The sequence below is a fragment of the Trichogramma pretiosum genome, unplaced genomic scaffold (assembly GCF_000599845.2).
Source record: "Trichogramma pretiosum strain Unisexual culture from Peru unplaced genomic scaffold, Tpre_2.0 scaffold47, whole genome shotgun sequence".
Taxonomy (NCBI): Eukaryota; Metazoa; Arthropoda; class Insecta; order Hymenoptera; family Trichogrammatidae; genus Trichogramma; species Trichogramma pretiosum.
This window is the reverse complement of record NW_019640859.1, coordinates 166,990-194,925: the sequence shown is the minus strand read 5'-3', so window position 1 is coordinate 194,925 and position 27,936 is coordinate 166,990. Positions and strand designations below refer to the sequence as shown.

General features: G+C 38.4%; 3 protein-coding genes across 10 annotated transcripts in view; 1 reads left to right on the top strand and 2 right to left on the bottom strand.

Moving 5' to 3' along the window:
- LOC106654470 (protein draper) overlaps positions 1-15,303 on the bottom strand; it is a 23,141-nt gene extending 7,838 nt beyond the window's left edge. For 2 of the 5 annotated variants that reach the window (XM_014374385.2, XM_014374387.2), the window contains exons 1-5: positions 14,351-15,043; positions 2,125-2,334; positions 1,910-2,036; positions 1,652-1,820; positions 1,318-1,564 (exon numbers count right to left, since the gene is read on the bottom strand). In XM_014374385.2, the coding sequence (XP_014229871.1) occupies positions 1,318-1,564; positions 1,652-1,820; positions 1,910-2,036; positions 2,125-2,252 (671 nt within the window). In that variant the 5' untranslated portion in view covers positions 2,253-2,334; positions 14,351-15,043. Of the gene's footprint in view, positions 1-1,317; positions 1,565-1,651; positions 1,821-1,909; positions 2,037-2,124; positions 2,335-8,880; positions 9,089-14,350; positions 15,044-15,281 lie in introns of those variants that run through there. The other 3 variants (XM_023463652.1, XM_023463651.1, XM_014374386.2) reach the window with 3 other exon arrangements.
- LOC106654371 lies at positions 5,183-6,505 on the top strand. Its single transcript, XM_023463653.1, has 3 exons — positions 5,183-5,319; positions 5,387-5,498; positions 5,573-6,505. Exons 1-3 carry the CDS (start codon positions 5,288-5,290, stop codon positions 6,020-6,022), a joined length of 594 nt encoding a protein of 197 aa, XP_023319421.1. The 5' UTR covers positions 5,183-5,287; the 3' UTR covers positions 6,023-6,505.
- A 1,888-nt stretch (positions 15,304-17,191) lies between the features above and the next one.
- Positions 17,192-27,695, bottom strand: LOC106654382 (glycogenin-1). Of its 4 annotated transcripts, none has more exons than XM_014374203.2 (9): positions 27,197-27,695; positions 24,380-24,515; positions 23,803-23,977; positions 23,431-23,720; positions 23,179-23,359; positions 21,639-21,839; positions 21,241-21,263; positions 21,046-21,124; positions 17,797-17,885 (listed from the first exon to the last, which is right to left on the bottom strand). In XM_014374203.2, the coding sequence occupies exons 1-8, from the start codon at positions 27,201-27,203 to the stop codon at positions 21,070-21,072; spliced, it is 1,068 nt and encodes a 355-aa protein (XP_014229689.1). In that variant the 5' UTR covers positions 27,204-27,695; the 3' UTR covers positions 17,797-17,885; positions 21,046-21,069. The 4 variants fall into 4 exon arrangements, with proteins under 4 accessions (XP_014229687.1, XP_014229689.1, XP_014229691.1 ...); XM_014374205.2 differs by having other exon boundaries at positions 21,241-21,247; XM_014374201.2 differs by lacking the exon at positions 21,241-21,263 and having other exon boundaries at positions 17,192-17,885.
- Between the last annotated feature and the right edge of the window lie 241 nt (positions 27,696-27,936).

The following is a 27,936-nucleotide window of genomic DNA, read 5'->3' as shown; positions in this document are numbered from 1 at the left end:
AAAAGAGCACTTTGCGATGGTGTATGTTAGATTTCGATAAAAAAATCACTGTGGTACTGGTACACGTTCAAACAGTCATTTTTTTTCAGTAATTTTTAGGGTCACGCTCAAATACTACTGGTAACTCAACATTAACTCAAATCTTATCTTAATTTATATGGATTTAAAGAGGACAAAATTTCCAAGAAATTAAAAAAAAAGCGTGTCGATACGATAAATCTAGCCCAAGATAGAAGCATTTGAAAATCGACAAAATTTCGATGAATTTTTTTGTTGCGATAATTTTGTTGCCGAGTGTATTTTCATTATTGATGGCTAATCTTATCACATGTGTGTATTTTTTTAAATAGAAAAGAAATAAAATTAAAAAAAATTTTTTATGAGCTTTTTAAATCTTCAATCCGAATAACTTGAATTTATTTCATTTTTATTGTTTGAACTAGTCGCCGCTAGATGGCATCGTCTCGGTCCGTCGCAAGCGCGGTAAAAAAAGTCGAGCTCGAGGCATATTAATAAGAGAGAAGATCTTAAAAATATGAATTCTATTATTAATTTGCCGGTTTTTTCTTTCATCGACTGAAAATCATACACACGCACTAAACTCGTAAGATTGTACAAGGTGCACACAATCAAGCCTCGAGCATATTACTTGTCGAATATCGAGAACAAAAGAATCTCTCGTTAAATGTTGTATGGCCCATTATAGTTAGTCGGGGCAGCGTGAGTAAGAGCAAACAGGCAATATAATAAAAGGCAATATATGCGAGCGGATAAGTCACCGCGCGCACGCTCGAAGGAATAAAGCTCCCGACGCGAGCGATTTTATTATTTGTATAATGTAGTCTTGTGCTGCTGCTGTGCGTCGAACTCGACACACGACTACGCGCTAAAATATCACGTGCGTAATATGTATTGCACATTTCAGATTTGTTCGACGTCGCTCGCCATTACATAGACAAGGTGAATTAGCGAGCTGAGCAAGGTGTGTGCGCGCGCGTAGCATTTCTGTAAGCGAGCGATAATTATGCGTCGACTTACGATAGTGTACTCGAACGCGTCCATGGACACTCGGCGACGATCGAGCGAGTTCCGTAACGTCTCGGATTCGCACGACTAAGCTGTTTCCCAGCAAAAATCACAATCGAACAATAATAATGTCGTGTTTCGCGACGCAGCATAGTCGTCGAATCGACGTGCTTACGCAGATGAAAATTCGCGAAATATGCGATAATTGAGCTCTCTATGTGCAATCACCGGCACGAAACTTCTAATTCTAAAACATGTAAAATTATAATCCAAAATAGGGATCGGACTTACAGCGGTCCAGTGTAGCCGGGCGCGCAGTGGCACTCGCCGCTTATGTGATGGCAGCTGCCGCCGTTGAGGCAGCGACACTCCTCGGCGCAGTCCAGGCCGTAGCTGTTGGACGGGCAGGCGTCCTCGCAGAACTCGCCGGTCCAGCCGCGCGTGCACGAGCAGCGGCCGTCGAAGGGATCGCAGCCGGCCCCGTTGGCGCAGCGGCAGTCCTCCTGGCACTTCTCGCCCCACTTGCCGATTGGGCACTCTGCGCGACGAAGATTAGCGAGGTATAAATTTTTTTGTTTTTTTTGCGGATATGACATGGATCGTATATAATTGAGCCTGTACTTACTGATGTCACAGGTGGGACCGCCGTAGCCAGCCTCGCACTTGCAGACGTCCGGAGCGGCGCAAGTGCCGTGGACGCAGGGCTCCGAGCATACGGCCACGCATCTGTCGCCGACGTTCGTCTTCGTGTAGCCCTTGCAGCACTCCTCGACCGGCCTCTGCTTCGTTATGGTCTGTAAATTATGTAACGCGTTCGTTCTAGTACTGAATCTAATTCACTCTCTTTTCATTCCATTATTTTTACATATTGACCAACTCTTACCTCAGTTTTGTACACCGTTTTAAAAACTATCTTGTACTTGGAGCAAGTCGGCGGAAAGCTCCAGCAAAAGCTCTTGGTCCTCTCGGTGTATGGCTTCTGCTCGGACACCGTCACCGTTACCGTGTACCTGCGGGTAGCGATTAAACGTCAGCAAATTCGTTGCAATTTTGTACAATTTAACCACACGAAATGTGAACTGCACTAATAAAACTTACGGTTCTTGTCTCGTGCAAATGTTGGGCCCCTCGAGTGCTTGCGTGCAGCCTACCAAAAGTAGGAGCAACAGCGACAAAGCGCTCGATGCAGCGAATGTCGATTGCATTTTGAACGTTTTGATCATCATTTTTTCCGTGACACTTTGTGCTAAAGTATCATGTCTAGTTTATCATTTGAGTCGTTCCGCGAGTCCTTGATTCTTGATTATCCTAAACAAAAAACAATTTCAATCAAATATACCGTTTTTATCAAATTGTACGTTATTAGAGATGTTATAACTGATCTTAAATTGTATACATAACAATTATTCGTATGAAATTACGGCGCGGGTATAGACAAAACAAATGGGGAAGCTCGAGATCGTCAAAGCCGCAACATCAATAATGATTTTTTTTTTCATCATTCATACGGAATTATTCAGAGGCAGTAATCGATTTATAATCATATCCTAGGAACGGGTTTATGATTATCGTTCCTCTATGTAATAATGCCTGGACTATGACGCGCCAGTACAGTAGTTTATATAGTATAGTAGCACACGCTGTTCTCGCGCCACGAGAACGCATGAAAAAGTGGGGAAAACTTTATTCTTCCAGTATATGTGTATGTGTGACTCAAAATGTCACGCGCGCTCGGTAATACGTACTTCCGCGAATCGTCGTGCATTTATAACGCACCGGAGTGTCTGTGTGTGCAGTTCTGCGCGAGTCATTCAACTATATGCGGCGTACGATTTTATTATTATCAATCGGAAGCTAAAAATCGACTTCGGGGGCAGCTTCGCGATATCGTGTGTGAATTTTTCTTCAAACTCTCAACCGGAGACGTCAAGACCCGGCAATATAATCGGCATAAAATGAATGAAATATACTTTTTTTTTTAATGTCGGGCATAAACGTGTGTATTTCAATTACACTGTGCTCTTCGTTGTTTGCCAAGAGACCTTGGAAAACGGCTGAGGAAAAACGAATTGTCTCGAGCATATTATGGTAATGTGCAGAAGCGCGAACGAGTCAGCTGCAACAGAGCAGCCTCATCGTTGCAGCTCGGACGATCTACATATTGTCACTCGGCTCGGCGAGTGTATGTGCATAGCGGTGCATTGTGTGTACACACGTACGTGTATATAGCGGTTATGAAAAATTCTCGAAAAAAACTCGGCCATCCACCGCCGCCGCATAAATTCATATAATTGGTCGAATTACGAGTCGCTTTGCGGGTGGCGCAACGACTCGTATAATAGTTTGTCCCGTTATTAAAGTGCAATTGTCATTTTGGTCAAATTTTCTCTCGCTTTCTTTTGGCACGAGTCGCGACTAACTCCCGTGCGTTTTCAACTTTAGCCTTGCTGCATCGCGTATATTATAGCGTCAGCGCTGCACATTGACACTTTACATTCGAGACAGCTGCTCGAGTATCGCGTGTCCGCGTGCGCGCGCGAGCTCTCGGCTTTTTATCTTTGCGAATAGTGCGCGCCACCACCGCTATAGCACGTAAGGCGAAGCGCGAATTATCTAGAAAAAAAAGGAGAAAAAAAGACCCCTACTTTATATCATATTTGACTCCTTGCTCTTTGTTCCGGCTAAAACACACACGAGCACGCAATTCTCGTCAAGGCTCTCTCGCTCGAGCTGACCAAGTGTCCACGCGCGTATTGTGCGAGATATCTTTGCAAGTTTGTTTTGGGAATTAAGTTACAGTCATATTTGAGGCATTCGGAGTTGACAGAATGCGATACGCTTACCATTGAACACCGCGCACATATCGACCTAATTGTATGAGTGTGCATAAGAAAAATTAACCTAGCTCTTTGGAGTCGGGCGAAAAATATATTACAGAGATCACAAGTAATGCAGCGTTCAATGAGGCAATCGGATAAATATAGACATTTGTGTGTGGCTCGCGCGACTGCTGAAATCAATGCCTCGATAAACTCGAGTCAACGAGTGTTATATTATATCGTTTATCGCGACTTCGCAAGCGCATAGAGCGGCGACGAAGACGACGGCGTCGGCGCATATACACACACACGAAGGTTCGCGGAGCCTCGACACGACGCGATCTTTGAATCTCGAGCCGCTATATACAGGCGCGATTATAGCGACGACTCATATGCGGAGTGCTCGAAGTTCACGCGCGGACGGTGTACCTATATAATCGCTTATACGCCAAGATAAGATAAAGACGCTGCGCACAGGCGTATATGACAAATTTTATTTTTTGGACAAACAACTGATTGGGCAATAACATGGAGTACCACCAGCAGCATCATCATCATCGATGATGATAATAATTATCATATGGTATTAGATCTCTCTCGCACCATAGAGTCATCATTTTAATAATATATTGTCAATGAAAAAATGTTTACTATTTAATAGACATAAGATGCGTATGTTGATTCTTCATTAATATAAGTATTATGACTGAGTTTTGCACGGACTCCATTTGAAATATTTGATTGGAAATTAGAGGGAGATGTGAAGTTAGTTGTGAAATAAGCGGAAAATTTTTAAATTGATTATTTTATATATGCTTTTCAAAATTGCTACTAAATAATAGATTTTTGGATAATTATACAAACGATTACTTTTTGAATTATATCAATATACAATAAGTATATTTTGGTAAGAATTAAAAATGTTTTGATGATTGATAATAAGCGTAATTCCATGCAGGACTCCGAGTTGAAATTTATTACCACGATAAATCAATATAAAAAGTTATGAAGGAAAAAAATCATGTTTATGAAAATATTTTTTGTTAAATATCACATATTAATTAATTTAACACAATGTATACTAAATCCATCACAAGTAAAATTGTTGTGAATTTACGTAGATTAAATGAATTTTGATGTGGCTTATTGAATACGATTCAAGGTATAAGGGAAAGATAGTCAAAAAATATTATACTATGCTCAATGTATTTTTAAAATTTGCGCCTATGCAAATAGAGCTAGGTTATGAGCGATCATTTTCGCGCATAGATCTTCGTGTATGCATGGTACTTACGTTGGCAATAAATACACTGAGAGGTCGTGCAGGCGATGCACACTGTAAATAACAGAACGCGCACAGCTCAGTGCTCTTTGCCAGTTTTACTGTGTAATTAGCTTGGTCTTCGCAAAGAGGTTAGTTGCTAGTATTTCAAGTGAGAAGGATGGAATCCAGTAGTTTTAATTGTGTTTTTAGGTAATTTTCATATTTTGTGATTGATGTAAAATTTTTATGACAAAATATCTTACTGGGTCAATTTCAGAGTGAAAAAGGAGCCTACTGATGCTTCACTTATCAAAAATAATTGTAAAATGACTGACGAAAAACCTGATCTGAAAAGCATCCAACTTTTAACATTTCCGCAAGAAAATTCAGTAAGTGTCGATTCTTATCTGTAATTCGTATTTTTGTTGTTTACTTATGAAACACAACTTTGATTTTTCAACAGATGAATACCTTTCGGAAGTGTAAAGAAAATCATGAAAGTGAACTTCAGGACAAAGTAGAAATAGTTGTTGAACGCGAAGACGTCAAGCCCAACATTGAATTATTAAAAGTCAAGAAAATTGACGGTGATTCACCAAATCACTTGCGGAATTTAAAAGATAATGGTAATAATAACAAACCTCAAAATATAATAAAACTAGAACCCATGGGGAAAGTAAAACAGGAATTTGTTGGTGCTATTGATGAAGAATCGAATTTGAATTCTAACTGGGAACTTGGCAAGCCAAATAAAAAACATAATTTCAAAAAACACCGCGGTATTTTAGATAATGATACAACTCAAGCATGTAAAATAAGCAGTAAAAATTTCTCAACTAAAAGTAGGCTAAATAGACATGTCAAATCATTACATCGTTGTCTTACTCATTCATGTGATATTTGCGGAAATTAATTCTCAACCAAGAATAATCTCCAAGTCCACATCGATTCGGTGCACAATGGTATCACACTTGCATGTGATACATGTGGAAAGACATTTAAATGGAACAGGGATCTCCAAGTCCACATCGACTCGGCGCATAATGGTATTAGAAATACATGTGATAAATGCGGTAAGACATTCAAACATAATAATAGTCTTAGGATTCACATTGATGCTATGCACAATGGTATCACTCATGCATGTGATACACGTGGAAAGACATTTAAATGGAACAGGGATCTCCAAGTCCACATCGATTCGGTACATAATGATATCAAATATGCATGTGATATTTGCGGAAATAAATTCTCAACTAAGGGTCATCTCAAAACTCACATCGATTCAGTACACAGTGGGGTCACCCATAAATGTGATACATGTGGAAAGCTATTCAAATATAGAAGTCATCTTCAAATCCATATCGATGCAGTGCATAATGGTGTGAAATATGCATGTGATAGTTGCGGAAAGAAATTTACTGCGAAGGATAATCTCAAAACTCACATTGATACGGTGCACAATGGTGCCAAACATGCATGTGATATTTGTGAAAATACATTCACGCGAAAGGGTTATCTCAAAATCCACATTGATGCGATTCATAATGGTATCACACATTTATGTGATATTTGCGGAAATAAATTCTCAACTAAGGGTTATCTCAAAACTCACATCAATTTAAAGCATAATGGTGTCACCCGTAAATGTGATATTTCTGGAAAGAAACTCTCAAGCAAGTGTAATCTCAAAATCCACATGAATGCAAAGTATAATAGCCTCACTCATGAATGCGATGTTTGTGGAAAGACATTCACAAGAAAGGGTTATCTCAAAATGCAAATTGATGCGATTCATAATGGCATAACACATGCATGAGATATATGCGAAAAAAATTCAAAAATAAGGGCTACCACAAAGGCTACATAGATGTGGTGCGTAAAATCATCGCTTGTATGTCACGAGAACATAAATGAAGACATTCACATAATTTTTTAAAAACATTTATTCAATGAAAAATCATCTAAATCCACTGATTAAAAATTGTCGTTTTTATCTTGACTTTGGTGTCACTTTTTCAACATACGTTGCCACTATTATAAAACTTCGTAAGATTATAATATAAAAGTTTTAATTTATAATATCACAAGTTCTTCGAATTTCATTGTGCGAAAAACACGTTCAAGTTTAAAAAAAATCAATAAATTTTTGCATGAAAATGATATCAATTTTATAATGCAAGTCACTTTTACAATATTTGTCTTGCAATTTACTCATGTAGATTTGAACTAAATTACTTCCAAACTATTGTCGCTATTTAGCTCATCAATTTTTTAAATAAAAAAGCATACAATAGTTTGTACGCGGACTCGCGCAGACGACGTCGAAAGACTTCCGATACGACAAAATTTTCTACATCGATCAGTCGGGTTAGAGTGTGTAAAACGCGCTTAAATGCCCTTATCGCCCGGCTTCGGTAATTGAAATATCGTTATTATGTACTAAAAACATGCAACGTCTGTTTGCTCGCAGCACATAATACGCACTCGGACGCATAAAAGGGAATGACCGCGACATACATACGCACATAATATAATATATCATATATGCGGGCGTTGATCGTTATCGCTCTCGTGCATATTCGACACTTGTACTGTGAGCGGGCGCAAAAACTTATTTACTCTTGGTTTCAACGCCATCATCGTGCGCATAGCATGAGAGAGTGACTTCGAGCTTGGGGTTCCCGACTGTGCACTGCAAACACAGACACACGCAAACACACACACACACATGTATTTTTATCGTGTATTTATTTTATCGTTACACTCGCGCGCATACTCGAGAGCGAAATTGTTTTGCTCGCTGGTCGTGTGTTGGTGTATATATGGCCATCTTCCGTCTTCGGATTACGCGCTAGACTGATTTAGTCGGACGTTGATAGCTTACTGACGTTCCGGAGCTACTTGCATTTGTATAGTTTTTTTTCTCTCAATAAATAGTCTAGTTTAATTTTAAACATCGGATGTTTTTTGTAATCTATACAAATTTAAAATCGAAAAATCAGATTCGCATTGTTCCATACGTGCAATGATGCACGTTTTGTTTCTATATATAGCCGAACAGTTGATAATATTGATCGACGTGCGTACACGATGATAAGGATAGAAGCGAGCGCGAACACCTGTACAGCAGCCCGGACAGACGCGGCCGATATTTTGTACCACCTCTCGATTCGCGCGCGTCACTCGAGCAATTATATATTACGCTCAAATTACAAGCTACTTACACGATTGTTCATTTCCTCGTCAAAAACAAAAAAAAAGAAAACCCACTCAACGGCGGCGGAAAATCGTTAATTTGTACTCGATTTCGATCTATGGTAAATATATCAAATTGGAATTACACAAAAGTTAAAATTTTGTAAAGCCGAGTAGCAGCCCGAAAGCGTACTCACAGCGCGAGGGAAAGATAACGAAGGTCGAAGTGAATCATCGGATACTCAGCCTTTTCTTTGTTGCGAAAAAAAATTAATGATTAATTAATCGGTTCGCAAACGAGTTTATCTATCTCGCTCGCTCGCTGATCGAGCGTTTCTTGACGTTGTTTCATCAAAACTCCGCTCGGTGAGTAAGGATTTTTTTTGCGAAATCGAGAAAAAAAGAATGAATTCACCCACAGATTACGACTGAAATTAAGCGGTATGCGTATTCGTAGGAACTGATTTTTAGTTGCATCATACGTCGGGGCTGATACTCGAGAATCCATTGCTATAGTCGAATTCGTGCGTGCAATGTATAACGAGTATTATATTGGCAATAGAAGAAACGTACCGACGGTGCGTTAGGTTCGATAATTTACGCTGGAAAATTGCATAAGTATCGAGGATGACATAAGATATCGAAATGTAGGTAGCGTCGATGAACTCGCATAGAAAGTCTTGTCCACGATACGTAATGATAAGAGGGATACGAGCGGTGCATCTATACACAGCGTTGCTCACATTTTCGTGGTAATTTTTTCCTTCCTCAATTAATACGCATGAATTTTAGCTATGAACTACTTATTCGATTCTTGATTTGGAATGGAGCTGCGAACAAGAATCAATGCGATGATTATAAATTCGTTTCGAAAAAGAAAGAGAGAAAAAACAACTGCCAATACATAATACATATATGATCAATACACACAGCGGCCTATACCTGAAAGTTGTATAGTAAATTTGACAATTTTTAACTCGATTATCAACTTGAATTTATTAAAAAGCACGTTTAAATTTTTCTTAGAGCTTTTAGAGCGAATGCCTATATATAAGGTAAAAAGTTCAGAAATTATAAAAGGAACAACTCTACTGTGTATTAACTTTTTTCTCCGCGTTAGTTCATAATGTTTTCGTTTTCGTAGTTTTGGGTTGGACTTAGGTTATGAAAGTGAAGGTTCAACTTCGATGTACGTGTACTTGCAATAACTTAAATTTCTAACATGAGATTTATAATTATCGTACATGCATTGGTCATATGTGTTATATATTGGCCCCGGTTTTGTTTTCGTTTTTTTTCTCGAATTCATATTCATTGCATCGATTCTCGTTCGTAGCTCTATTCCAAGTCAAGCATCAAATGGGAATAGCTAAAATTCATGCGTATTAATTTTTCCGCTCGCCGCCGTTGTCGTCGCATTACCATATGCATCATCACTGGCACATAAGCAACGGATCGCGATATCTATTTTTCGAGCCGGCAGCAGCAACAGCGGCGGCAGTGATTACGTTGCGACGAGCGTTTGCATATTATGCGCGCCATGCAGCAGCAGCAGCGGCAGCAACAGCGGTGGAAAGAAAATATTTATCACGAGCGGAAACAGATACGCAAAGCACAGATCCTCCGTTTTAGCTATCTACATCTCGAGTGTATACATTGCAACATACTTGTATGCGCGTAGAAAATAACACGGACTAGATTGAGATTCGAAAAATTCAAAACTCTGATTATTTATGAAATTAGGTGGTGACCAATGATGACGACAGTGGAACAAATAAATTTATCATAATTTTGTCAACGAGCACAATCAGCATTACTGCGCTGTGAGTGAAGAAACGTCAAAGTAATAAGAGCGTCCTGCATTTCGTACGTTAAAAATAAACCTTATCATTATCATCGTGTGTTCTTTCGAAAATTCAGATCGCAGGACGAAGAAAATTCAGCATAAGACGAAATTTATTTCGAGGCTTCGAAACGTGTATTTGCAATCGCATTAATGATCAAAATTATTTTATTTTATTGGTTTCTATACAACCTGCAGCTCGCTAATCTAAAATGCGAGTGATGCAATGTATCATAAAAAAATGTAGTACTGGTCTACGACAATATAATTGAAATTGTTATCAAAATAATTAAATAAACCTGCCCGAGGTTTTTACTATTGTTGTAATTTACGAATCGGGCTCAAGACGAAATGCGAGATTTGTCGCAATCAGGCGAATTTTCTTAAAACTGTATACTTCTTGCAGGATAATTTTTTTCCATGCGTGTAGTTTCACCTGTAGGACAACGCGCGTTGAAAATGTATGAATCAATACTAATTTATTTTTTTACTGCACAAGTTAGTTCAAGGAAATGAAATCATATACATTATTTTTGAAGCAAAAAACAGACTAGAAATTTTAAGCTAAAAATGTTTATGTTGCGCCAAAATGTTCAAATTCCTCATTGCGCGGGTATTGTATGCATTGCATTATGCACTCCATGTAAAAGGCCCTTTTTTCTGAAATAATACTGGTTTGTGAGAACCTGGAAGCACAGAGGAACGTCCTACACTAGCAGCTTTTGTGTGAATTAACAAAAAAAATATAATGATCATAATTCTACCCAAAACCACCAAAGCCTGGCCGGAGTTCGTCTCGATAATAATTACCGGCACGCACACCTCTGCATGTACTGACTATGAGAGTCAGGTTCGGTCTTTTTCCACACACGATAAATCCCATAAACTTGAACTTTACTGCTCTATTATCAACTTTATACATGTACTTACACGAGAATATGAAAAATCGCTTGCAAGAGTACGGAGTAGGAAAAAAAACCAACAAAATGCATCGGATAAAGCATGAAAGAAGCCTAAGATGAATCACTTCCGCCGCCGAGCGCACAACACGCTACGATTACACTCGGAGCGTTTTGATAATTATGCAGGTACATTGTGGAACGCGTAGCTGCAGCTCGAGTACCAATTCCTCGTGTGTGTTAGTGTGTAATGTAGATTCGTGACTCGGCAGCTCGAGAGCGCGAGCCATGGCTGGCACATGATATAAAAGCAAAATAGGCGCGCGCGCCCGAGTGCACACAAAAACTAAACCATGCCAGTGGTGCATACAAATAAAAGTAAGTCCTATGGCTCGCCGTAAGAATTTTAGTAGATGAAAATAAGAGAAAGAGAGGTAGAGAGACTTGATTTACGGGGATAAATAAATATTATAAAGCCGAATCGTGAAGTATCGAGTCATTGTAAACATCGGACTCGAATTATCCTGCATACGAGAGGTCTCTGTTTTGTAGCTGCATATCGCGTTGTTTTAATTTTTGTTCTTTTACATTCCTGCGACGTAGCCACAGAGGCGCATTTCTTCGTCTCAGGATGACGCCTGCAGCTCGAGACAATACAATTTCGTATTTATATTACAGCAAAGAGAAGAAAAAGAAGTTCTGCAATCTGCGAGACACGGCGATGCAAAGCAAAAGCGAGTCCAACAGTGCGGTCCGATTACAGTTATAAGAATAATCATAATGCTTTGCATATATACTGGGACTGCCGCGCGTTCGACTTCAGAGAGCTTCCCGATAAAAAGACAATAGTATTTGAGTCTCGGATGAATTGAACGAAGAAAGAATATTATCATTATTATTATATTAAAAAAGATCAATTACGACGAATTAAGATATTTACACGCGCGGCTTACTCGTACCGGATGAATGATGATAATACGTGAAACGACGATACTCTCTCTTTTTCTCTCTCTCTCTGCTGGACAATGGAAAAGTTTTGAAAGGACATAAAATTAATCTATCGATTTTAATTTTAACGGCTTTATTATATTATGCGAGCGAGAAAGATAGGAGAAAAAGAAGATATTATACTGCTCAATTTCTGTTTCTCTACTATATTATAATCGTGTAGTTTCTCTCGAGACGCGTTTTCGAGCATTTAAAGTCTTTTCTTTGACACTCGTATTTTCATTCGTTCGTCACGTGTGGTTGGAAAAGTGCTGTAAATTCATCGATTTTGCAAATTCAACTGCGTTCGCGAAATGGAGTTTCACCGCGGCAGTGTGCCGGAACAAGCGATTATCTTTTTTACAATGCCAAAAAGAAAACATCGATATCTCTCCTCTGCATATAATGTACTTTGTTTTCCACCGCTAGACTAATAAATCTGTAAAAGTTAACGGTCATTTTCATCTTCAGAGAAAGCTTATAGATAATGTTTATTTTTTTGTTTATAAACAAGAGCTACAGAACGCGTTTTCCAATAAATCTCAACGACCAACGGGGCGCGTGCGCATGGCTAACAATTAAAACTCGAACAGTCGCATATCTTCGTTTAATACATTTCGAAAGTAAATTTTAAACGTGCGCGTCTCGAAAATTATCGAAAGGAAAAAAAAGTACGTATTATAGACTTTTTCCGAGATAAGGAGAAAGACCGAATAGAAGAGCTACACGGACATATCTGAATGCATATTGAAACTACTGTAATTAGCATGTGTGCGATACGTAGTGCATATGCGCAGTGCGGCTCGAAGGAAGATTCATCGATTTACCGCACGCGCGTTTTGCACGGCTCGAGTGTAAAAGGTCCATGACCGACATCGAGAACCTGTCGAGCCATTCTCTTTCTCTCGGCATTCTTCCCTCTCTCTCTCTACGTCTCTTTTCCTTTTCTCGATCATTTTCCCCCCTTTCTTTCTTCTGCTCGACGATGAGATAGTTTGTTTGTTTTTTTTTGCATCAATTTCCAACTGTATATTATTCCGGACGCGCGCCTGGGAGTTTACATCCCTTGTGACGCGTTGGGGTATTTTCATCCGACTCATTCTCTATTATGAATAGTTGTAGCGACCTTCGCACACACAAAAAAAGTAGGGAACAGATGATTCCCGAGTATCGATCCAGCTCTCTTTGTTGACAGTTATAGTATCGAGCGTAACGCGCGGACAGCACGTGTAAAATCCCACACGAACCGAATTAGAGTTCTGGATAGAATTTTTAATCTTTTTTTTTCTATGCAACGGCTGATAAATTATCTTCGAAGAATCAACGTTTACGGCACGTTTGAATGTCACTATGTGTACCGCGAATAGCCATTTAAGCATTTAATAATAAAAAATAAATTCGAGCGGATGTCGTGGGGTACCCTGCCGTCGTGTACGCGCGTTACGATACATTAACGCTGGCCACATTGCAGTGGGGTACGTACTATACGCACCGATCGTAAAAAAAGATTTATTTTTGGTCTCCGACGCGGCTGAGGAACGACGAATTACGAAGTCGTAATTGACTTCATTGTGCGGGTGTATGTGTTTTTGGAGCAGGCAAACGACGACCATCAAAACATTGGCACGTACTGTGGATATATACGTCTCGAGCCTCGAGAAATGCATTCGGCGCCGCGCGAAGAACAATAAAAGTTTGATCGTTATGAGCTGAACTCATAATATTGAAAACATGCAATGCCGCTTCTGCTGCTGCTGCTGTTCCAGCTCCGGCCGCGATAGAATCCGCGAACGATTTTCGTAAAAGGAAAAACAGGTCTTTGTTCTCTCGCGTTTCGATGCCCGTGTTCTCCCGTGAGAAATCGTTATATGTCTTGGATATGGCATGCTATGCACGATGACCGACGAGAAAAACGACGAGAAAAAAAAGTGATGCAGCGAAATCTCGCGCGAACAAGAATACTTGAATATTTGCACAAAAAAAAGAGACGACGAAGACGAAATAGCCCCCGGCTCCGTATCTATAATTACATAAATAAATATACAAAAATGTCGAAATATCGCATAAGCTGGCTACTCGTGTAGTCTGGTCGTTCGCGCGTGCTACGATACACCTTGCGCGATCTCTTCGCGCATTATAATCGCGACGTTTTATGTATATGTCGTATACATCTATAGGAGTTGAAGCGAGAGAGACAAGAATGTGTTGCGACTAGCTAGGCGCGCGCGCGCGAACTCGCGATCGCTGCCTGCTGATATGTGTTATTTTCTCCTTTTTTTTTTCATTTTTTTCCCCAAGCGATTATAATACTTACATCTCCGGCCTTCTGTCAGCTTCTGCCTGACGCGTGTATGTCTTTGATGCGTATACAAGTGAAAATATACGCGCAGTGCAGTGCAGTGCTCGTGCAATACACGGCGGCGTGTGTATATCTATTATGTATACGTGTGTATACGCAAGGCACGCAGACAGGTACGCTGTACACGCGATCGCACGGACTCACACGCGCACACACTTTTACACGCACACACGAACTTATATATACGCAGAGGCACGCAAGACGCGCTTATAACGCTGCACTATATTATACTGCTGCTGCACTATGGCACTCTCGTTGCATACAGACACTCGCAGGGGCCGCTTCCTGCACTGCAAAAAATGCAGTCAGCAGCAGCAGCAGTAGCAGCAGCAGAGAATGTCGTTCGTCGCTCGAGTGCAATCACTGATCGCGAGAAAAAATTGATGATAATAATGACGGAGCGAGATGTTGTTATTATCGATTTTTGAGCAAAGCGAGAGAAAAGAAAATCGAGTATGCGAGGGATCGAAAGTATTACAACGGAACAAGCTGCGCGCACACCTTTGTGTACGTGTGTGTACGCTCTGGCACAGAATAAACAGAACGGACGAAGTATAAAAACGGAGTGCAGCAAAACAGACACACGGACACACACTGTCTCTTTCTCTCTCTACATATTGCGTTGGCGATCGTCCTGCATGGACTGGCGGTTTGATCGCGACTACCACTGCAACTCCGTTCGCGCTCTTACACACTCGACCGCCGCAGCTCCGAAGAAAGCCAGTCGGTGGTCGTCCGAGTCGACGTCGCTTGTGATTACCTGTGTGTGTGTGTACGTATTATGCGCGCAAACGTCTACGTGCTGGAGTGTATAGTAGAAGCGGTGGTGGGGTCGCTGGTGGAGTGGACTCGTGTACACGAGCGCCGCGTAAAATTGTATACTTACTTACGTCGTCGTAGATCTTGACGTGTTTTGTCAGTGATGGCGTTAGTAGCTGCTGCCGTACGCCTCGTTGGCAATACTGTATAGTTCATATGCTGCCGAGCTGTGATGTGCATACTATGTGCGGTACTGGGTACGTTCGCCGATCGGTTGATACAAGCGAAAGTTCGCGCGACGCGATCGACGCTTACTCGCGGTGGCTAATTTACCGGAAAGAGAGAGACGCTACCGCATCCTTATATAGATGCCTATTTTATCGAAGATTGACGACGGATCGTCATCGAGATCCGTGACTTCTGGAAAATCGGCGATGCTTCTTGCATTTGAATCGATTCAAAAAAATTACAAAAGTATTCAAGGAACGGTCTAAATTATTTGGTGGCATACATTTGGAATTTCACTCGTATTAACATAATTAGAATTTATTTGATAAAAATATTTTAATAATATTTTATTACTTCTTAAGATTGCGTATTTTATTTTATTTTATTTATTTAGTTTCAAATGAATAATAAACTTCTTACATTTAAACTGACCATTCATCTTTAGGCCATAAACTTAAAAATAATAAATACACTTAAGGAGGCTCTACACATTATATACAAAAGATCATCCAACATGATAAAACTTATATCAATCGATTTGTTAGATCTTCAAAATGAGATTCCAAAAAAAAATGTGGTTGACGAACTAACTTTCAAGATAAACAAGTTTGAAAATCGCGATTTTAACACGGGCTCTTAGGGACGCGGTCTTTTATTGTTCATAACTAATTTAAAAGATCAACCATCTTAATAAAAAATATATTTTCTGAAAGAGAAAGTTCCAAGCTTTTGATTGGTATGTTAAAAATTACCCCTTAACGAACTAACTAATGAGTAATTAAACAATAGTAGATTTTCTTACAAGGGGGTCACCCGTGTAAGAAATAGTATTTTTTTCCATCCCCGCGCAAAAGTTTTTTAAAATTATCCAAATAGATTCAAAATAAAAAAATTAATTCAAGATTTCAATGCACATACGGACTAGCATTTGTTTTTTCTTTCGCATCGAGGTCTTGATTTGCCATCTGATTGTGCAGAAAACAAAGCGGTTATGGTTATTATTGACTTTTACATAAAATCAGTTACATGCGATGCGAATTCTTTTCCTTCACTTTTAGCATTGTGACCGTAGCGAGTCATACTAAACTTTAAAATACGACTCTAATTAAGTTTCGAATTTTGATGCTCGCCCCGACATTAGCATCACGAGCGAAGCGAGCTTACCGGATCATTGTGCACTTAACTTCTTTAAATTCTGGATATTACTTCTCAAATCATCCTCAAAACTTAATTTGACATATTTAGGCTGAATAAACTTTTAATAAATGCATTAATAAGCAAAAATGAAAAATGTTAACATTGAAGCTACATGCACTTTATTTAAAGAAAAAACAACAATGCCTAACACAATAGTTACTATTTTCGTCGGTTAAGAAAGTTAACGAAATTCTTGAACATGAACGTTGAAGATGGTTAATTTTTTTCTTACTACTTTTTTGTTATACAGGCCAAAAAGTCATAATTTAACGTAAATTCGACAATTCACTCTATTTCTAAGTTGCTGAAAAGTATCAAAACTCATTAAAAAAAAGTGACTGACTACTGCATTCGATAGGAAATTTTCTCGACTTTCTAATGGCCATATCAAACTTACCGGAATATTCAATTATGACCTTGAAAATCATCCTCAAACATGCCAAGCAAAATATCTCGAAAAACTATACAATAATTAAGATGAGAAGGAAAAAGTAAATTCTACAATAATTAAGATATTGGACATTTTTTTTAATTCATCAATGAACTAAAATTATTAATGCTAGTAGGAGACTTAATAATTATTTATTTTTAACAATGCACAATTTCAATTACTTATACTTTATCCATTTTGATTTTTATTACGTTGCCTTTGTTAGGAAAATGAGTAACAATTTTATGAGATAACACGAATATAATAATAATAATTATATCATTACAGCGGTAAACGACACTATCCATGATTACGTAGCTGGATCGGTATTACCGGCTGCTTCCTTGGAGTTTTTGGCTTTTCGCTTCGGCGGGATAGGAGCTTCGTCTGGGTCGGCTTGCGAAGGCAAATTACTTGATTCGACCGAGCACGCGTTGATCGATCTTGACTCAATCATTGGATCGCTAATTCGTTTTTCAACGTCTAATGTTGTTTCTGAATCGACTTGCGCAGGTATCGATGTCGTTAAATCGATTGGACTGGATTCGACATCAGAAATATTCAAAGTTATTTCGGATCTGTTGATAATTTCGGTCTCCTGTGGCCTCGGACAAACCACCAGAATCTGAGACTCTGATTGAGCACTTTCTTGCTCGACTCTGACCACTGATGTTGAGCTTAAAGCATCGGTCGCTGGTGCCACATTTTCTTGCGATCCTATTTGGGTATCGACTTTTCTCTCCGATTCATTTGGGCTGTCTTTCTCTTTTACAGGCTCAAAATCTTGTACTAGAGCCCCTTGACCCAATGATATCCTCTCAGTGTCGATAATTGAAACCACTTGAGCAGGATTTGACAAGTTTCCTTCTGGAATTTCTAAAATTGTATAATAAGTACAATTAAAATAAAAAATATTCATTGAAGTGGCAATAAACGATGGATTCGTTAGCAAAAATTTTAGCAAATTAAATCTTTACTTATTCATAAGCTAAGGATTAATCATTATTCAATTAAAAATCAAAAAAAATTAGTTTGAAAGTCACATGATTGTTAAAAAAATGTAAATATTAGACACTTCATTAATTAGATGAAAAGAAGATTATTTTCAACGAATCTCCTTGCCTATCACAGCTGTGGTCTAGTTGCAAAAAACAATACATCTAAACTTAGGCAAACACATACATATGAGCTATGTCAAATGTCCCCCACGAAAAAATAAAAACTAAGTATTTACTTTTGAATAATTCATTTAAAAATGAACCCTGGGTCCATCGTGATGGATGTATAAGGGCTCAAAATTCAAATTTTATTCTACTTAGGGTGAATATGAAAAAAATGATGAAACAGGATTTTTTTATATTAAATTTGATGAGAAATTCGAATTTGTTGTCAAAAATCGAATTTATAAACTAAAAATACATCAAAAATCAAAGATAACATAAAAGTTGAACAATAAACTTCTTTGTATTCATCTATTGGCCTAAAATTGAAATATGTTTATCAACTGAGCAAATTACAATTTCCTCTAAATTTTGGTCTCGTCAGATTAAAAGAAAAAATTCGAGATCATATTAAAGGTAAAGAAAATGGTAAATTAGAGATAATTCATCTTAGTCCTATCTCTAGCAAGACAATTATTTGAGCAAACTCGATTTCAGCTAAACGAGGCATTTTGCGTACTTCAAAAAGTACTTTTAAAACATTCTTCGGGGCGCAAAAAAAAATCATAGAGGATTTTTTTTCTAAATTATTCGTCAATAAGTACTTTGAAGTACTTTTAAATAGTGTATGTCAAGTTTGGATAAACAAATGATTGTAGTCCAGATACACGTCCAAACGATACATTACGCTTAAGTGCGACTGACAACTCGAAATTGATTCAAATCTATTCAAAATATATTTGGCCTCATACTAGAAAAATTTCCAAAAAAAACTAAAAAAAACTTCTCAATACATTCAAAATTGACGGAGACATAAGCATTTGAAGATTGACAAAATTTCGATCAAAATTTTTGTTGCAATAATTTTGTTGCGGAGCATATAAGTGTACATATGATCAAGTAAACAATTGTGAATTAACTGAAATAAAGTTAGTTGATAAAAATAATTAGGTAAGTATCTATTTAAAAAGTTCACACAGTTATTTTTGTAATTGTTTTTAAGTATATAAATATATTTAATTATTTTAATTCATTACAAAGCTTTATTATCAAATTATGAACAATGAGGTGTAATTTCAAAATCAAAAACGTAAAAATAGAAAAACTGAAAACTAACTTAAGATAATAATTGTTATATAATGCAGTAATTCTTTTCATAAAGCATTTTTTAAGCTAAAAAATACACTCGGCAACAAAATTATCGCAACAAAAAAATTCATTGAAATTTTGTCGATTTTCAAATGCTTCTATCTTGGGCTAGATTTATCGTACCGACACGCTTTTTTTTTTAATTTCTTGGAAATTTTGTCCTCTTTAAATCCATATAAATTAAGATAAGATTTGAGTTAATGTTGAGTTACCAGTAGCATTTGAGCGTGACCCTAAAAATTACTGAAAAAAAATGACTGTTTGAACGTGTACCAGTACCACAGTGATTTTTTTATCGAAATCTAACATACACCATCGCAAAGTGCTCTTTTTAACGAATAATTTAAAAAAAAAAAGACCTCTCTACGATTTTTTTAACGCCCTGTAGGTCGATTTGAAGGTACGGTTTATGTACGCAAAATGCCCAGAAAATCGTCTTGATTTCAGGTAAACGGGGGATTTCACGTACTTTAAATGGTATCTTCAAATCGACCTACAGGGCGTTAAAAAAATCGTAGAGAGGTCTTTTTTTTTTTAAATTACTCGTTAAAAAGAGCACTTTGCGATGGTGTATGTTAGATTTCGATAAAAAAATCACTGTGGTACTGGTACACGTTCAAAAAGTCATTTTTTTTCAGTAATTTTTAGGGTCACGCTCAAATACTACTGGTAACTCAACATTAACTCAAATCTTATCTTAATTTATATGGATTTAAAGAGGACAAAATTTCCAAGAAATTAAAAAAAAAAGCGTGTCGATACGATAAATCTAGCCCAAGATAGAAGCATTTGAAAATCCACAAAATTTCGATGAATTTTTTTGTTGCGATAATTTTGTTGCCGAGTGTATTTACCCTATTAACAAAGCAAATTTGTTACTCCACGCGACAATGCTCATAACTGACGCCATGATCTGTTAGTTGCTCTCGTTGCGGACTTCTATTAAACGCTGATAAGCAGTTCTTTTTTCATTGGGCGCAACAAAGTTCAGTCTTTCACATCGCTGATTAATTAAATTATAAAATCGATTACAAATTTACTGATTAATGCGCAAGACAAACTTTTTATTAATAAATGTAAACTTTTAGAGCGGTTTAAAATCTCGATTATTACTCCGGTAAAGTTACTCATCTACCAATAAAATCAAAAAATTGACTACTTTTAGCATCCAATTTTAGAGCAGGAAGTATGTTTTGCCTTAGACAGGTAGATGAGTAAAATAAACCTACGATTTTTCCTCGTTAAATGAAATCATTACGAAATTCTTATAATAAAGCCACAAAATACGAGATTACACGAAGAAAAATAAATCGAGAATCTTATATTCTTAGTATAAGGTTAATACACAAACGTCCTTTTTTACAAATTTTTTACAAAGTGCTTCGATAATTTTCTTCTATTCAAATTTAAGCCTATTTGAAACTAGTAACTAATGGAACTTATTTAAGTTTTTAAGAGTCTTATGCAATGAAATTTATGTATCCATGACACTTTCGACCGAAAAAAATCAAAGTACGTGATTATTACTAATTTCAATTATTTATACAAGTTATTTTGCAATCACATAAGATAAAAGGTATTTTAATGAGTATTTTGGATTTCAAATTATTATATCCGTCATCTTTTTCAAGTTTATTTTTCCTGTCACGGCAAATTCTTTTTACGCTGCCTGGACTCGCCATCGGCTTCTGTTTTAGCAGTCGGAACTTTTTTCAATATAGACGTACCAGGTCTAGTAACATTAGTCGCCTCTACAGCTGCTTCCATCTGACCGCTTTCCGTACTTTTTTCGTGTTTTTGCGTTTTCTGAAAATATCAAATTTCGTTAGAGCTCGAAAAGTTATTATTTCAATCTGGTGAGAGCGAAAATAAAATAAAATATATTAGCTTAAGAATATTAAGCTCTGAGAGTATTAATTTACCTGAGGACTGAAACCAAAGGTTGCTTGCAAAAAGAGAAATCAAGATAAAATCAATTCCATAAATATTATAAGTATAATTAGTACGTTTTTTTGGATAGTGACATCTTCATTTGTTAATTATTATAGAATATTGTAATATTTACAGTAACTTCATTCTTCGATGGTGTTCAATGTTATTAAAAACTAAAACCGAAAATTATGATAAAAATATTTTATACTCAGTTTTAGTTGAAGCGTAGTAAAAATTTATAATAATAAGAAACTTAGGAATTATTAGTAATGAAAATTCTCACAACATATTCAATAATGATTAAAATCAAATAAGCTTATAAATTCAGCAACTTGTGTACGGCACAGATCCAGAAAGAAAAATTTTATAAAAAAAGGTTTCAAATTACCTTCTCAGTAGATTCTGAAGGTTCACCAGCCGCAATGGTTTGATGGATTTTCTTCATTATATTATCGAAGCTATCAGCGCCCATGTAATCAATTTGACCCTGTTCCCAATTAAATTTTCGCATGCCTTCGTCTACTGACGATTGCTCCTCGGTTCGCACTTCATCGAGTGTCATTTTGGATAGAGCTCCAGCAATGCCTCCCTATAATTTTCGCGAACATAAATGGAAGATACAAGTAATATGTTATCGAGGAGCGCGTGTCACGCCCCACCTGGCAAGTATAGGACAGGAACTGAGTGACGACACGCCGCTACTCATATACAGCTTACTTTATAGTCTTATCTGTTGCATGATATATAAATTTTTTAGTTTGTTATTATTTTCATAGATTAATTAGGATAAAATATGAAAACGATTAACCATAGTAAACAATGCTAATGCATTAAAGACAAAAAGTGCAAAGTTAATAAATTAATAATTACAAGGCAGATAAGCTACTTACAGTTTTGTTATCTACTTTGCTGGAAGAACTCGAGTCAGTTTGTTTCTCTACATTGAACGGATCGACAGTAGGAAGTGGGTTGTCTAAAGGACCAGAATCGAATGATATGCTCGGTACGTTATCATTTTTCGTTTCGCTAATGATTGTTTTACACGTGTGCTCGTATTGATTTATTATTCGATTCACTACATTTAAGCCGTGATTGATCGTGTACTCTTGCGTGTCTTTAGCCTCATCATCGTTCACAATTCGGGACTGAGTTACGAATTTACACTGAGCCGAGTTCGGATCGATTTTTTCTATTTTCGAATGTTTTTTGCTGCTGCAAGATAATGAATCTAATGTGTCATGTTCTTGCGAGGTAGCCGCTTCATTCGATGGATCAATTTGATATTTCACTGGCTCGCAGTAATTTTCCCAAGGATCTTTAAATTCTGAAAAATCTGGCTCGTTCAAAAATTCATCTTCACGAAATCTCTCATGGGATTTTAATGGATCGTGATTCGAGCAAGGACTCGCAGAGGGATTAGAGATACGCCAGTCAGTCGTCACAAACTCGTCAGCCTTTGAAAGCGTCATGCAAAAGACAAAAAAAAAGGTGCACACTGCTTTCGTTAGTTACAAATAAGAGTGTTACAGTGCCAATTTTTCGTTTACATAGGAAGATTTTTAATTGAGAATATAACAACGTGTATCTACAAAAACTACCTTCGATCTATAAAAAATTGACACTGTTTGCAAACATCTATTGTACAATAAGTGAATTTTGGTTACAATAAAATTAAGCAAGACAATCACTAATGAATCAATTAATCAAAAGGTCTACATAGATAGTTGATAAAAATCTTATCTAAAACTCATTCGAATACCAATAAAAACATTGAGCTAATAGATTAAATTAAATTATTAAAAACAAATTATTATTGGCCATAACCATGTGATAATTAGAAATAAAACTCAACATTTGTATTTCGTACTGAACCAAATATACATTGACAGTGAAGAAAAAAACTACTGAGAGTTGACATCGAGTCTCACCATGTTGTCGGAGAGCTGGGAGTGCACATTGTCGCAGAATATGTTCCACCAAGTCTGGATGAGGGGCTGCAAGTGAGCGCAGCCCGGTGGTGGCTGCACGATCCCCGTGGCCGTGTCGTAATGCTGAAGCCACGGCTTTGTGTTGCCGATGAAGTGCACGATTTTCACATTCTCTCCGTACCTGTGATTTTGGCGCGTAAACGTAAAACTCATGCGGAATGCGAAATTAGCATAAAGCTCGAATTAACATACTGTCTGTAAGCCGGCGCGTAGGAGTACATGGCCACCGAGCACATGTTGTAAATGAAGGGCAGATGCTTGGCTATGTCCTTGTGCGCCCAGTCGTGGAAGTAGAGATTCAGCAGGCCCTGATCGGCGCCGTCGAACGAGCCGTGGCTGTTGGCGAAGGCCACGAGATCGGCGAATCTCGCATCTGACGGGGCGTACACGAAGACGCCGGAGTTGAAGCAGTCGGGCCAGCCGACGTCCGGCGCCGCCGATAGCTCGTCGCGCTCAAACAGCTCGTCGGAATTTTTGATGACCTAGTTCGGATAGAAAGAGAGAGAGAGAGAAATGAGATTTTTTTATGTTGGTTATTGTAAATATTGGTTGTGTGGTACTTACGAGAACATCTGCATCGAGGAACACGCACTTTTCGTACTGAGTCAGCTTCCAGCAGTGTAATTTCGTAAATGTGATACCCAATTCTGGTCTGTTGAGAACTGCCAGGTTCGTGTCATCTTTTGAATCTAATACATTGACTTCTTGGACTTGAGTAAATATTGAGGCTAATTTATCCCTAGAATTATCATAATTAATGATATCTTCATTACATTTGTGGCGAGCAGCAAATAAAAAAAAATTTCTTTCGTGTTGTAAAAAATATCGACAAAATATCAATAGTACAAATTCCAGGAATCAACAACGTCATTGACTAACTTATGGTCAATGTCAAGTTTTTTGGCGCTGATTCAGATTGGCATGATTAGAGAAAGGCAATTATACTGTTAAGTTTTAACCAGGCAAGAGATGAAAATAAAAGCGCTCGAAAATATCTTTGATGAATAGCTCTAATAATGCGAATGATTGATTAATCGCTGCGTCCAAGATCACAATCGTCGTCGTTAATGGCAGAAAATTCAGCTCACGATTTGAATTAATTTTTTTTTACTTCAGAAACACCCGTGAAATTAATTCTCACCTCATAGACTGTGAAACTCCGGGCGTGATGAGTACGACGAGGTCGTGAGGCGTACCTACACGGCGCAGCGAGTGCGCCAAAACCAAAGCTCCGAGCGAGTAGGAATCGTTGGTCGCCAAAGTTACCCATGCAAAGCCTGTAAAAAGTCATTTAAAAATTATACATGGAACAAAAAAAGCTAAAATTTTGATAAATTTATAAAATTGAGTTTAAAAAACTAGGTCATTCTAAAAAAGCTCATATATTGTTCCTCGATTTGAAAATCATGACGTACAACGTCACTCGTACTTTAATTCTCCAATCAAGCATAATCCCATCATGGTATTCGTGTCGGGTTAATTTCTTTTCGCGAAATTGCCGAATGTGTAAGGTGTCTCTAACAACAAAAAGTAAAACACTCGAGAACTGGGCAAACATCCAAAGTAGAAAATATATTTTTAGAGAATCGTGTAACGCGCGTCATGTGTGTACAACGTCGATTAACAGGACAATTTTGACTTTTGAGTGTGAGCGCGCAAAATCCAAAATACAGACGCAATTGTCAATTTTTATAGTTCGGTAATTACATAATGATAAATCAAATTCGAACGAGTGGTGCGCCGATGGATCGATACGTATGTGTGTATACAAAATGCAACGTACGCCTACACGATAACAGTCATACTTTAGATCTGATTTCAAAAAGTCAGATTTCCAGACGTTTACATAAGTCGCCGTCGTCGTCGTCGTCGTCGTAGACGTCTGTTTCGATTTACAAATGATTTCTCGCCAATGTGCGACGCTCGAGCGCACGTGTAAGCAATCGTATAGGACATTTGTTTTCAACCAATCGATTTTTCTTTTTCCGATTTTTCTCTCTCTCTCGATATTCAATTGCTCAAGAAAGTGTAAGTGGATAAAACAACCGGAACTCTCAATGAAACTATTTTCATGAATTAAGCCAGCATCGATAAATAAATCATATACAAAAAAGACAAGATGCAGTACGCGCGAGTTAAATAAATCGCTGTCGTTTTAATGTGCGCCAGATCTTCGCTCGCGCGCGGCAAGCGTCACTTTGTACCACGTATAAATACACGCCTTTTTGCGCAAAAACGCTGTCTGCGCCGTGAAAACTGCCAGTGGGTACCTAAATATCTCGCGAGCACCGCCGAGAGTCTCAGGTATGATACGCGAAGCGTACATAAGTACGTATATAGTTTTTGATACGAAAGAAGCGGCGACGACGACGAGACGAGACGAAATCCGAGTCGTGTTACGGTACGCCTGATATTCGCGCGCGTGCACAATGCGAGGCTCCTACCTGCCTACGAGCACAGACATCACACTTTTGTACGCGTGTTTTTTACGCATCGCGTACCATCGTTTTTTTTTTTTTTTTTTCTTAAAACGACGACAATTGTTGTTTTTTTTTCTTGCAAAATGCACATAAATGTACGGAGAGTTGCAGGAAGGATCGTGCGGGGCTTTTTTCTGCCAACGACACATTGTGCATACATCGTTCGATATTATAATTACGAAGCGTACAAAGCTCATTGAACACCCACGCGCATATGGGCAATTTCACGTTAATCTTTTTTAATTACTAGAGCCTCTCTTTTTTGAGACGTCAAAAAAGAGAGCCTCGAGTCGCATACAATTATATAATTTTAGTTTGCGCTCGCGTATAAATAAGCGCAATTCTTCATGAGGTGTGTGTAATGCTTCCTCGCGCGTAGAGAGAGAGCGAGAGAGCTGCTTACCTATTTAAAGATACCTCTTTTTCTCTCCCTCTATTATTAGATCGCATTACTTTTTCCCTCGCGCTCCAAGCAAATATTGCGGGCATACTTTTTTGCGCGTCTAATTGACTCGTTAGGAAATTTAAAAATACTAATCGTTAAAAACAGGATCGAGGGATCGAAATTTATTCATTTTTTGGAGTTTTAATCTTCGACCACTGATTAGAATAACGAAAGTTGGAATTATAGCAAAAGAAAAATTGAAAAGATACTTGAAAATTCAACGTTGGGGAGCTAGACATCAGCAGCAGACGAATGATTCGCACGAGCCGAACAATTACCTAATAATTGATAAATTACAAATGTCAAAAATCAATCAGTCATTATTCAAGACTACTGACCGAGTATTCAAGAGCACAAAATGTGTACAGGGCTTATCGCTAATTTAATTAGATAGCCGTCTCATACATACGCAGCATCGTCATGGCAAACTTATAATAACGTCGAGCGGGGACCGCCTTTACATGCACGCTTATGTATAATTATAATCAAGTATATTGACTACGTGCAATGGTGGCATTTTAAAATTACTCGCGTAAACAAAATATTCAAAGATAAATTCAACGAGCAGAACGATAAATTACAGTCACTTTAAGATCGCGAATGTGGGTCCCCCGTATAAAAGTATTCGGACGATCGAGACCGGAAAGTTTTCAGCCGTACAATAGACATGAGTCAAGTTGGAGTATCGATATCCTATGACGGATCGTGACGCGTCTGCGGGAGCTCAACGCGATCGTCTCGATTCAATCTCAAGCATCTCTCGGCGAGAGTCGATCGAACACACATGCGAAATTCGAGTATATTGTTACGTGTTCTCGTCCGGTCCGGTCTCTGTATCAATCGAACCGCCGTCGTCGTCGAACTGGCCAATTCGACGACTCCGAAACGAATTCAAAAAAGCGATAAGCCAAACGATAAGCCGCAAAAATCGTGGCCGCGTGTGTACAGGCTTTTTCGATCGGAATAAAAGTTCCATGTAATGCGGCACGCACAGCATGCAGACACACACAAAAAAGGTGCGATCTTAGCTTACCACCCATTTTTTCAGCCGATCTCTCTGTCCTCGCAAGTTAGATCCTCGAATCGCGACTGGTTCCGTGTACTGTACTGAGCTACGTGCGTCGATCTCGATGTATATTACAGTAAGTCGCTCGGCTTGTATATATAAAAACCGGCAGAAAAACACCCACTATGTTGTCGTTGTATATGCACTCGAAGTCACACCGGTTTCTTGGCTTAAATAACGAAAGTCTCTCTCTTATTCTCTCTCGCACACACTCGTCGATCGCGGGGCGGCTATACTTGGAGGTTTATCTATACCACTACTACCACTATGCTATATCGAAAGAACTGGCTCACGTCGTCGCAAGCAGAAGATATAATACCGACGTCTCGACGAAACTCCGCGTTCTGTGAGGAGGAAGGGAGGGACGCACTACACGCACAGCGTTATATATATAATGTACGAGCTGAGAGAAGCTGCGCGACCCGACGGTCTGCACGAACGGACGGACGGACGGACTCGTGGCAGAGTCGAGACTCGACTAACTGGCCGACTGCAAGATTATTTTACGCATATAAACACGCATACACGCATGAACACGACTATGTAGCAGAGTACGTATATGTACGTGTTTCGTCGCAGCTTCTCGTCGTCTTCGTCTTCGGAGGAGGGCATTTTATATACATACATACGTACGCGTACGTACGACGATCGGCACGCATACGTGTACGCTCTTGCACTTGCAGGGCCATCGTCGTCATCTCGCGCTG

Excerpts from the sequence above, each read along its gene's own strand:
- LOC106654382 (XM_014374201.2), bottom strand. Across the intron at positions 23,360-23,430 it reads TACGCGCCGGCTTACAGACA|GTACGGAGAGAATGTGAAAA; the intron begins GTATGTTAATTC and ends CCAAAATCACAG. Across the intron at positions 17,886-21,045 it reads GACTAATGTTACTAGACCTG|AAATTCCAGAAGGAAACTTG; the intron begins GTACGTCTATAT and ends ATACAATTTTAG.
- LOC106654371 (XM_023463653.1), top strand. The coding sequence starts at position 5,288 with ATGGAATCCAGTAGTTTTAATTGTGTTTTTAG. Across the intron at positions 5,320-5,386 it reads AGTTTTAATTGTGTTTTTAG|AGTGAAAAAGGAGCCTACTG; the intron begins GTAATTTTCATA and ends GGTCAATTTCAG. Across the intron at positions 5,499-5,572 it reads CATTTCCGCAAGAAAATTCA|ATGAATACCTTTCGGAAGTG; the intron begins GTAAGTGTCGAT and ends ATTTTTCAACAG.